The sequence below is a fragment of the Rhinolophus ferrumequinum genome, chromosome 14, assembly GCF_004115265.2.
Source record: "Rhinolophus ferrumequinum isolate MPI-CBG mRhiFer1 chromosome 14, mRhiFer1_v1.p, whole genome shotgun sequence".
Taxonomy (NCBI): domain Eukaryota; kingdom Metazoa; phylum Chordata; class Mammalia; order Chiroptera; family Rhinolophidae; genus Rhinolophus; species Rhinolophus ferrumequinum.
In genome coordinates this window covers 71,170,750-71,182,863 of record NC_046297.1, presented here as the reverse complement: position 1 = coordinate 71,182,863, position 12,114 = coordinate 71,170,750, and the positions used below count along the sequence as shown (strand labels likewise).

At 46.8% G+C, this 12,114-nt stretch overlaps 1 protein-coding gene across 7 annotated transcripts in view; it reads left to right on the top strand.

Annotated features, from left to right (window-relative positions):
• PTK2 (protein tyrosine kinase 2) overlaps window positions 1–12,114 on the top strand; it is a 123,978-nt gene that overhangs the window by 86,100 nt on the left and 25,764 nt on the right. For 6 of the 7 annotated variants that reach the window (XM_033125813.1, XM_033125811.1, XM_033125810.1 and 3 more), the window contains one exon: window positions 9,102–9,213. In XM_033125813.1, the coding sequence (XP_032981704.1) occupies window positions 9,102–9,213 (112 nt within the window). Of the gene's footprint in view, window positions 1–8,453; window positions 8,485–9,101; window positions 9,214–12,114 lie in introns of those variants that run through there. The other variant, XM_033125809.1, reaches the window with a different exon arrangement.

The window sequence follows — 12,114 nt, the reverse complement described above, 5'->3', positions numbered from 1 at the left end:
TTGGCGCGCCCCGTGCCCAGTGGCCCAGACACTGAGCACCACCATCGCTGAGCCTGGTGCCGGTCACTGGGGCAGGATGGCTAACACTTTTCCTGCCCTCGAGGAGCTCACAGTCTAGTATGTCTCCTCCCCTACTAGACTGAAGCTCCTTGAGGACAGGGATGGTCATACTCACCTGGTGTCGCTCGCACCGCCGGGCCAGGAGCCCAGACCCAGGGAGGGACCAGGCAGTCCCCGAATTAGTGCCTCACACGAGTGAGTTCAGGCAAACATTAAGTTAGGACTGTCCCATTAGGGGAGTTAGCTCCACAGACGACCCAAGATGAACTTAGAACTAAATAGAATTGCTTATACACACACACGCGCGCGCATGTATATATATATATATATATATATATATGTGTGTATATATATATATATATATATATATATATATATATATATGAATGTACCTGGACGATAATTGATGGGTATCTTCTTATGCACAGTTAGCACAGGTCATTGAACATTAACGTATCCTGCATTGTTCTGTTTTAGTCAGAAATGGAGTTTAACTTTGCATTTTGAACACTACAATATGGCTACCAAATAGGCCAATAAAATTTTGCTATAATATAATAGCTTGCTTGGTCACATATATGTAACATCTATCACAGTAATTAAATAGGTTCTTTTGTTGAGTTTTTCAAAATTTTCATTATCCACGATGTTAGCAAAGTAATAAATTTTGGATAGCCCTTACCTCAGGGCAGTTAAAAATGTTTCCCAAATCCTATTCTCTTCCTCTTCCTTAAAAGAGAAGTTTGCAAATAGACTCAAATTACTGTGGAATCCCACTCACGTTTGGGCCATACATTTGCTTTGCCCTCTATTAGAAGTGGAGAAAAGTGGCTGTCAGGATGAATTCTGTTAGGCAGAATAGAAAATACTTGGCTCATACTGTCATGGCTTGATCTCAGTGACTCAAAAGAGTCTCCTCCTAGTTCCTTATTCCTCGGCGTGAATTCACTGAGACCAGAATGAGGTTAAGCCGTAGGTGGCCTATTATCAAGTGTGAAAATTCCTCAACAGGAGCATTTTACAGCGATCTACAATGAAAATTCCTCTTAACGTGTGTACTCTAGCATTTTTGTACTGTGTGACTGACGGTTGTAAGAGTGAACTGCATAGTTTTTGAATGGAAAAGTCATATGATCCCTGGTGAATTCCGCTCATTCTTTGGTAGATATGATACCAAGGGAACCGCAGTAAACAGCGTTAATATTTGCCCTTTTGGAGCTCACGTTCATTTACTCCCAGGCATCCTGTGTGTGAGTGACTGACGTGTCTGTGCCGTTAAGAGAAAAGATGGACAGTTTAGGGAAACATTTTAACTTCGTGTGTAGTTTCTTAAATCCTTTTAGACAAATGAGGGCAATAGACAGAATTGTCAATTTAAAGTTTTATGCCATACTTTTTATATTTTCTTAACTTTTTACTGACATACAAACATGTGAACATATGAACAGGCTAAGATGTAAACAGCTTGTTCAGTTTTCACAACTTGGGCACAGCCATGTAACCAAAATCCAGAACCAGAACACAACACTGCCAGCTGCCAGAAACCCACCAAGGCCCTTTCCAGTACCGCCCACCCTCCGAGGGCACCCACACACCGTGCTTGAGCTCATGTCAGAAGTGTCAGCACGCACTTTCCTGTTTGTGGTTTCTTTGACTCGGCATGCAGTGTGAGGTCGTCCCTGTTGTTCAGGGGCTTATGCTTTGTTCTCGCTGCTGTCTCGTGTCCACTTGTGGACGTGCCATCGTTTATCTGTTCCACTACTGCTGGCAATTCGGATCGTCGCCAGTTTGGGGCTTTGGAGACTCTTGCTGTATGAACATAATTGTAAGTGTGAGCATGTGTACGAGAATTTCAGGTGGGTGTATGTCCAGGGGTCTGTGGGTATGCACAAGTCCAGCTTCAGTGCCTGGCTCCGGTTTTCCAAAGCAGATATACCGATATACCGCTCCCTGCGTGAACGGAAGCTGCAGCTGCCAGCCTAGTTTTGTTTAAACCTTTGGCAATCCCTCCTTGTTTCTAAGCACGCCATTTTCACTTATGAAGGTTAGGTCAAAGAATGTACGTGCTATGTAAGCAGTTCACCTGAACCTTTCTCTGCGAAAGAACACTGGCCTGGGAAGGACCGGTGTGGCCCATGAGGTTGGGTGGGTCTCCGTCCCTGAGCCCAGTGGGAAGACCTTTGGAACCAGTGCCATATTCACTGATGACAAGTCCCCATCCCCTTCCGTCAGCCTTACTAGTTGTGATGTTAAACGCCAGTGTGTACTGAGTGCTTTCTGTGCGTGAGCCTTCGCACGTGATTCCATCTTAGTCCTCACAGTCCCTGGGGGTGCAGGTGGTGGAATCATTGTCAGTTTACAGACGAGGAGGCTGCGGCTGAGCTTAGGCAGCCGAGCGGAGGTCACGAGGCTGGAATTCCAAGCACGTCCGCCCGAGTGCGGCGCCCTGCTCTCAGCTCTCATGCTCTGCACCTTGATTTGAGACGCGGCTGGAAGTCCTGAAGTTCTCTGTCTTATGATCATGACTGGTGAGCAAGTTGTTACTATTGTTCGGTCGAAAGGAAACAAAATACTATTACAAGGAATTCCTCAGCGGTTTCCTTACCAAAGTCGCCAAAAAGGACGGCAGCCTCGCCACCCAAGGACCTTGAAGGGTGACGTGGTCTCTCTATGTTAGTTTCAAAATATTCATTCTATTTATTTTGTTGTTGCATCTTGAGTGTGTGCATTTTGATGCTGTGACCCTCTGGGATCGCAGACACAATGAGGAGCAGCTTTGGAAGTTTCGATGAGGCTGCATCCTCCAGGGGTAACAAGGCAAGCCAGAGGCAAGCCATGCCAGCGTGTGTGAGCCAGAGTGTGCAGCTACTTGCTGTGAGCTCGTCCTGCGTACATAATACAGAGCCTGTCCTTAGCTTGGGGGGCGGGAATCAAGGGGGTGTTTGTTATTTTAACTTAATATTGTCATGTTGGCTGTTAACTGTATCACACCAAGCTGCCTTTGAGAGATGTGTTTGATCAAGGCTGTAACAGCTTGGCTGCAGCCACAAACTTATTACTTCTGTTTTTCCTATCACTTCTCGGTATCATACCCAAGTGAAGTTATAGAGAGTTTCAGGACACAAACTGCATCTCAGTCGATCTGTGAGGCTGCCAGTTCAAGCCAGCGACACCTTAAGAGTGAATGGGTGTGTGTGTGTGTGTGTGTGTGTGTAACCTACGTAAGTACAAGCACAGAGAACACTAGAGTTTGGAGGAGCTTAGCCTGCTGTTTAGACTTATGTGTGTTGTATTATGAAGGTTAGAATTTAAAAAGAATTTTTAAAAGGCTCTGTGGCCTCAGGCAGGTGACTTCACCTTCCTGTAAGAGCAGGACCACACATCCCACCTATGCTCTAGTTTTCGGGATTACCTCAAATCATCTACCTCCCAGTGGAACATGGCTCCGGGAAGCACACACTGTGAGAGCTGTTCTAGGGACAGGAGTAACAACAGAGCTTGTTCTGAGGATCTATAGGGACCTGGGGACCTTAGGGTACAGGCAACTTGTTGGTTACCTTACAAACCATCTGGTTATTGGAATTGAAAAGTGTTAGCTATCATTACTAAAACACAGAGTGCGTCTTTCTGACATTTCATAAATGTTTTATGAAGACAAGGATTGAACATTTTTAACCTGTGAGCAGCATCTTATGCGAGTTTTTCTGAATCCTTTTGGATTCTTCATTTATCCTAAAATGTGAACTCTGAATTGGAAGCTCTAGGTCTGGTTAGTGACATGAGGTTACTTGTGGTTTTTCACTGAGTGTGGGTTTTGTTCAGTGGTTTTGTATTTGCTTCCAAAATTCCTTTCAAAGGTGGAGTATAAACTCCTCCTTAGTCATCGTTGCAGTATTTTCCTTCTCATTGCTCTCCTGTTGGGTCTAGATAAGATCTGTAAAAGGACTGTCTCTCAGTTCTCTCTCTGTATACTTTAAAACAGTCATGGTACCTGAACTGTAAGGGTTTTGTTGTTGTTGTTTGGTTTGCTTTGATTTGGTTTTGGTCCTTAGCCTTCCCAGTGATAAAAAAGTAAATAGTAAATCTAAATTTAATGGGCATTTAATGTAAAACTTAAATTGTTTCTACTAAAAATGGTGTCTTAACCGTTTATTATCTAGGAATAATTCTTACAGTTGCTATTTCGCTGCTGACATTTCCTATCTTTTCATTAATTATGAACAAGTTTTTCTTTATGTCCTTGAACATAATAGCTCTTTAAAGTTCTTGCCTGATAATTCCAATTTCTGAGTCATCTTTGGAGTCTTCCTCCTTTAGATTTTTTTTTTTTCCTTCTGAGAATGGATCGCATTTTCATGTTATTTTGTATATCAAGTAATTTTAGATTGTCCTTGACATTGCAACTCTTGATTCAGTTATATTCCTCTGAAGAGTGGTTGGTTGGTTGGTTAGTTGGTTCCTTGGTTTTAACAGGTAGTTAACTTGGCTGGTCGCAAATGGCAGACTCTCTCCATGCTGTGGGCAGCATCATATTTCACTTCATTTCTCTTAGCTTTAGCTGGGCTGCTTGGAGCCCATCTTGTATGTGCCTGGCTTACAGTCAGCTAGAGATTTGGGCAGAATTTATACCCAGAATTGAGGAACCCCCTTCCTGAGATGTCCCCTCTCACTCTCTACCTGCTGTGCTGACCCAAACTCGGTCGTCTGGGTCTTCAAACCAGCAAGACTGGAGCTGCTCCTGGCTCTAGTGGCCATTAGAATGTGGAGACATTGCCTTCCTATGGTGCCAGCTCCCCCAGAATCTGACTGCTATGGGGTGCTCTCCTGCTCTCATGGAGCCACTTGGGATGTCCATAGTCCATAGTCACTACCTGCAAGACGCTTGGTCAAGGAGGGGCTACTCAAACTTGCCAGAACTCCCAAGAGGTGACTCTTTTAAAGTAAGATTTGAGTAGAAATCACTTTTGTTCTAATTTTGAGATGGATAACAGCACAACCAAACAGAAGTGCATGTTTCCTGCAGGTTTAGATACATGATAAGTAGAGAGAGAAATGCAGTCTCGGTGTATTCATGACACTAGACGTCCAGCCTGCCGTGCGTATTTGTCAGAAAGAAAGAGCAGAGGCTGGCGCTGCCACGTTGCCGTGTGGCATTGCTCCACTGGACCAGCCCCTCATCAATACGCCAGCTCCTGCTGCATCTCAGTCGCCAGCCTTGTTTTCTGCACAGATACCAGGAGTTGTGTTGTTCTTAAAAGGTCAATCCCATTCCTTTGTGGTGAGGCAATGGCGGGTAATTAAAAGAGATCATGTTTCAAAACGTATTCCCGTGAACTTGCCAAAACAAGCCATTTCCCTCTTGGCTTTTTTCCCTTCCAATTTTTTGCTGCTATTTCTCTGGGTATCTTTCAGATTAGCCTAAGTAGCTATGAACCCAGACTGATTTTATATCCAAAGCAAATTTTGTGATGTCACCATAAAATTATTATGTTTAGGTGATCAAAGTCCAATCTTTTTTTAAAAAAGTTATTCAAGCAAAGAGTATTTCTTACATTTAAAGGAAGAAATGTTTTGTAGTTTCAAAGAAAAGAATAGTATAGTCACTCTCAGGAAAAATGCTACAGAAATGAAATAGGTAAAAATACTAAGTTTTTCCCTAGTAGTTTGTAAGGCAGGTAAGAGTACAGAATTAACTCACATTTCCTTAGGGGTTTTACTTTTTTCACATACTCTATTTTTCCATCTGACAATGGATAGAACAGACATTATTCTCATTTATGAATGAGGAAACAAGTTGAAATAGGCCAGACTGCCTGTGTCACCTGCCTCAGCAGAGATGCAGCTCCTAGCTGTGCCCCGTCTCCTGGGACAACTTGACGGGCTCCTCAGACACTCAGGCTCGTGGCCTTTTTCCACTCTGAACCTTGTCTGTGCTAGAGATTTGTGTTTGTATCTCAGGTCAGCACTGGAGACATAGAACCTATGAGACCATGTTCTTGCTGTCCATGAAAATACCTTGGAAGTAAAGTCACATTTTGTTACTCCAGAACGTCAGTTTCATAAGACCTCTGCATCCCAGCTCACGGAGGCTGAGAGCAGGTGTCACAGGTGTCGCAGGCCAAGAGGATACAGCCAGAGCAGCCTCAGGCTGTCGGTGTCCTTTTACTCTGAGTTGGTCTCTTAGATGACTCTTTCTGTTCAAGCCAGGGCCATGAAAAATAAAACTAACATTCACTAATGTACCTCTTGCTCCTTGTCACAGTTCTCTTCCTAGATGAGACTCCTGGATGAACAAAGACGTTGTTGTCGCGTGTTCTGTTTGTTAAATGAAGTCTTAGCTTTTACTGTTTCATCTGCCTGCAAGTTTGAAACTTAGAAATCAGCATCTCAGGAAAACCACAGGGCTCATTGCCAGTTCACATTAGGCCGCTCAGAGCTTCCAAATGGAATGTAATGCTACTAAAAATACTTGTAGTTTGGGAAAATATGTTTAAATCTGACCTCCTTGACACTCTGCACATTCCAGCTTATTGCTCTGGGTTCTCGAGCAGCTGTAAAGAGAAGAGTTCAGAAATGTTTCCTCGTGTACCCTTCCTCCATCTATGGGAGAGTCTTCCCATTGTAAAAACAGCTATCTTAGGAGTTATTTATATTCCTGACTCCTCTGGGCAGCAGACTAGGGTTTCTCAGAAGCATTTTAAGCTGTTATTTGGGGAAGAGAATAAAGTACTGAGATGGAAGTACTCCCTTCCCAGTTATCACTGTTCTTTGACGGACAAGAGAGGCACATTCGGTAGAAGAAATACTGAAGTGCCTGTCACGGACAGGTGCTGTACTGCCGACAAGAGAACTCGGACCCCAGTCTGACAGCCGTGGGAAGCTTACGACCTAAATCGCAAAACGCAGAGGAATGATGTAGATGCTGGTGTGTGATGAAGGGCAGCCGCATATAAGGTTTCAGACCGTAAATTCAGGAGGTCGGAGAATAGGGGAAAGCGGGTGTGGGTGGACGGAGCCTGCGAGGGTCTCCTGATGGGCAGGGGCCTCCCGAGACCCATTTGGAGGGTTTGTGGGGAACAGTAACCTTAAGACCAGGGTGGCCCCATTCACAAAACAACCACGTGCAATGAATTGCCTCCGTGGCAGCTATTTAAATGGAGGTTCCCTTGCCTTCAGGACGATGTCACATGTGCCTTCTCGTAGCTTGCCTGCATTTTAACTATTTGAAGAAGTTGGAAGAAAAGACAAATTTTTTTTTTTTACTTGAATTCTTTTTTCTTTATTTCTATGGACTTTTCAGTTTAAAACTAAAATTTTTGGAAATTCTGGGGCTTTGTTATTTATTTCGGGGGTTGGGTGATTGAGAGAGGGCACTGAAAAACTCCCAGCCGGGGACAGTCCTCTTGGGCCCGTGCCCCCAGGGGCCATCTGGGAGAAGGTCGCCCGCAGCCCTTCCCTGCTGAGTGTGCGGGAAGCTGGCCATGGGCTCCTCACTGACTGGGGCTTTGCTCACCACTTCACCGTCGTTATTAACACAAATATGAGTCTGCTCCAGGTCTGTGCTCACTCTGGCTGTGAGGACGGGCTGTCCAGTAGTAACCCTCAGCCTCCTGGGAGCACAAGTCAAGCAAACACACTTACAGGGCGTTCGAGCAAGGCTTACGGTCGTCAGACCTGGGGCCCGATGGCCGGCAGGGCTGGCCCAGTGTGCGCCCGGAAGTCTCGAGGGTGACACTAAATTCTTAAGTATCATGAAAGTTTCCTGCTGTTCTTCAGTCTGATCATCTAGCTCTAGCCAGCAGAAAACCGAAATCCTGTTTTGAGGAAGGGGTGGGATCATTTGGCTGAGAGCTTTTTTCTAAAGTGCTAATGTGATCATTAAGAGAACCATCCCCTTTCCTTAAAAAAGGATAAAAAACACCACCTTACATCTGGAGTAATGGTTTGCTGACTCAGGGCAGTTATGAAATGAATTGTGTCTGTCTTTTCCTGATTTAGAAGGTGATTGCGTGAGTCGGGTTGTATGAGAAAGCTCGCCCCAGCCTCCAGGCAGGCAGGAATGTCTGTCTGAAACAGTTGAGCAAATTCCCAGATTAGAAAGGGTCCGCTGCAGCTGACCTCACTCTCGTGAGTAATTCTGGGTGGTTATTTACTGCGCTGCCCCAGCAGGCTGGCCACTGAACGTGCTGCATTGTTAGGGCGCAGAGTTGCAGGCATGTAGGAGAGAGCTGTTGGCCTCCGTGGGGACGAAGGTTTCCAGGACCTGCCGCGCGCAGAGCCCCAGGGAGTCGGCGTGGGATGGGAGGTTAGCAGAGGCTCCTGGGGCCGCCTTCTGGGCAGGCCAGCTGATGGCAGAGGGCCAAGACGAGACTGCTCAGCAGGATGACGTGGGGCGGCAGATAGCGTCCGAGCAGTCAGGCCGCGGTAAGTAGCCGTGTGACTTCCGCCGGTCTGTCCCGTTGGAGGCAGCCAGGACTTTCAGAAGCACTGGCAAATGCTGTTGCATATTTCCTTATTTTCCTGAGGAGGGGAAGTTCGGGTTAAGCTGAAAGTTAGTAGGAAGGCTGCAGCGAGCAGCTTCGGGAGATCATGGCCAGATTGCTAATGTGTCCCAACCAGAACGAGCTGATGCGGTCTCCTGGCCGGGGGCGGGGCGGGGGGCCTGTGTGCCCGTGAAGACTGTCCTGAGACGTGTCTCTGCCTGACGCAGTGCTGCTGGGATTTCTCAGGGTGACTGTTCTGTTCAGAATAGACGCTGGCATACAAACGTTCTGCTCGACTCATCTTCGATTGCCCTGTGCATCTCCCTGTCTTACCAGCTGTCCTCTCCTCCCCTGTGGCTGTGCTGCGACTAGACTTGCCTTTGGACCGACGCTGTTCTAGAGGCATCTGGGGAAGCGGAGCCTGAGCCCCTCTCCCTTTCTTTCTCGTTACCCTCTTCTGTTAGCGGCTGGTGCCCCCGCCGTCAGTCCGCGTGGGTCTGGTGTGTGCTCACCCCTTGTGCTCGGCAGCGCCCCTCACACCGTGTGTTGTCTCTCTAGCACAATCCTGGAGGAAGAGAAGGCTCAGCAGGAAGAGCGGATGAGGATGGAGTCCAGAAGACAGGTCACAGTGTCCTGGGACTCCGGAGGGCCCGACGAAGCACCGCCCAAGGTAGCAAAGGCCCCCACCCCAACTTTGCACTCCTCTTCCTGACTTGTGCGTTTCCGTGTAGGCAGCTGCTGTCGGCGGGGAGGAAGCCGAATGCCGGCTTATTCTAAAAGCATCCTTGTAACTCCAGCTGTTGTTTCTGGTTTGCCCCTCTGCGTAGTGCCCTCCTGTGCACTCCTTTTCCTAACTGCACTTCAACTATAGGCCCTTCAATCCGCGAGTGATTGGTTTCAATGCGATCTGGAAACTCTCTGTCCGTCTCCCCCTCCCCCCTCCTCTGCAGCGTCAGACCACCTGGGGTGGGGGAGGCTTTTCCCTGTGGGTTGTTAGGGACCTCCCAGATGTCAAGGCTAAAACCTCAGATGGTTAACACCAGGCCAGGAGTGCCTGACATTTTGCTGTAATTTAAAGGAGTCACAGTCCTCCTGACCCTGTTCCTTTTGGGTTTGCTTTTGTTTTGTTGAGAACCTTGTGCACATTTTCTGTCTTGCCTGTGGCTGTGAGCCGAGGGTTGGTGTGGGAGCAGCGTCCTCAGCCTGGCCTGCCCCTTACTGCCCATCCCCGACCCCTGGGAGGCGGCCACAGCTGCCCCCGCTGCCTCACTGTCCTGTGCTTGGGGCCTGGCCATCGCTGGCCCTCCAACACTCCTGGGTTAGGGGTGCTTGAGACCCCTTAGGCTTTTGAGCTTGTGAAAACAGGGTGCTGTTTTCACACGCTGGCTTAGTTGCCCTGAACAATGCAGTTCAGGTCAGTTTCTGGAAAGTAAATAGGTCATAGGTTGGTAGTTACCTGCTATTTGATACCTGATGAGCTAACAATACATTACTAAAGACTTATATTTGATAAGTCTTTACTTCATTTGCTTTTTGAAAAATGTTCAGAAATCTGTTAGTACAAAGTGCTATTTAGATACTGTGCCTGTTTTTTTATCACGATGTCTGAATGCTTACATTTTGTCGGTCAGTGTTTTAAATTGTGCAACAGTGACCATCATTGCACATTTAACGTGAATACGGGTGGTTGATGCAGCTCTTCAGCGTCTCAGAGCTCTACAAATAGAAAAATTGAGGCCAGAGAAGGAAGGTCATGCCTCTGTCCGAGGGATGTTACTTGGGCGAGTTAGTGAGGAAACCAGAACGTGTCCCTGTCTCTCCTAGGCTAACAACAACAACAAGAATCCTTAGTTACCCACAGAGAAGCTATGACTCCACATCCCGGTACTGTCTATGCAAGTCTGCCCAGCTCCCACCCCAGTAACAGCTCAGCCGCATCCAGTCCTGGGAGCAGGAGGGCCTCGGGGTTCACTGCTCGGGCCTGGAGCCTGCATCTGCTCCCATCCCACTGGGCTCTGATGTCTGGGCAAGTGACCTGCCTCTTCCCACCCTCACTCTCCTCGCCTGTGAAACGAGGGTGTGAATATTCCCTCCCTCTTAGGGGCGCTGCGAATATCACTGAAATGTAAGGTCCTGTATATATTTGGTGGTGGGCACCCGATAATATTGCACTCCCCTAAAACCCACAGAATTAACCAACTTTTTTTATCCAAACTTTTTTCTCGATCTCAGTGTAGGAGTTTTAAAAATTTTCATTTGGCTAAATTTAAAAAGCCATGCGCTGGGTTCGTGGGTGAAGGCGCTTCAGCTTTTCTTGTTTTTGAGTACAAAGATGAGTTAGTTCTGTTTACATTTTTTAATGTCCTCACTTTTCTTTTTTGAGAAGTTTCAAAATGCAGCATCTCTTCAGTTTTTTTGTTTTTTTTCCTATAATCAGAGATTGTTCTGCCTTTTGAAACGGGTCAGTGAACTGCAGCTCTTCTTGTTAAAGTTGGAGTAGAATGAGCTGCACCCTTGTCTGTGGTTGTCGTGGCCGGTTCCACCCCCAGAGTTGAGCAGTGTGGTTACAGTGTGCACCACGAAGATTCACATATCCACTCTTGGACCCTTCAAGAAAAAGCTTGGGAAAACCCGGACTAAAAGTTTGAACAGCTAGACAATCATCCACACGTGTCTAAATACACAGATGCTTGGTGATAATAAACACACACACTGTTCAGTGCCCTGCCAGTTCGGATCAAGACCTGTGTGCGCCTTCTGCCTTCTCCTCCGTCAGTCCGTCGGTAGAATCACGTTCTGCTGTTATGGGGCCAGTATCTGAAGTCAGAAACGAGTCTGCCATGTCCACATGGCTGGCCAGCGTTTCCTCTCACAGGCTGCTCTGCCCTTTGCAGAGGGAGTTCTGTAATTCTGCCCCAGGTGTCTGGGGACAGCTCAGTCCCACTTAGAACTCTTCTAGTCGGGGAGGATCTCAGCCTTTTGTAGATAAGTTTTGTATACGAATAAATAAAATTTGTAATGTAGTTTAATTAGTTTTTCAAAGGGAAGTATTTTTCTCTCACCCTTTCAAGATTCAAAAGTAAAAGCTTAATTATTGTTACTTAATGACAAAAGCATTATAACCACAAAGCTGATTATTCAGTCTATGTTACTGACCTCTTCATCAGCACTCAGTACCAGTTTTTTTTCACACACTAGTCATCTGGAGACGTTCGCCTGACAAGGGCCCCGTGCGGGGATGGGCCCATTTAGGGCTCAGTCATTCGTCCTGCAGATTCCCATGAGATCAGCGGAGCCTCAGGAGAAAATTAGAATAGCAGTTTTGAAGTGTCATCCTTGGACCTCGGGGGGTCCCCAAGACCATTGAGAGGGCCTTGAGATCTAAACCCGTGTCATAATCACGTTGAGACGTCCTTTGCCTCGTGCACTGTGTTGACAGACGTAGCAGTGGATAAAGCTCTCTCACCTCGGCACCACCTGTACCAGCCGGCACTGAGTTCTCTACCACGGGCCTCACGCAATAAGAAAAGTTGCCAGTGTGCCTAGGACTGACCTGGTGAAGCCATGAGAA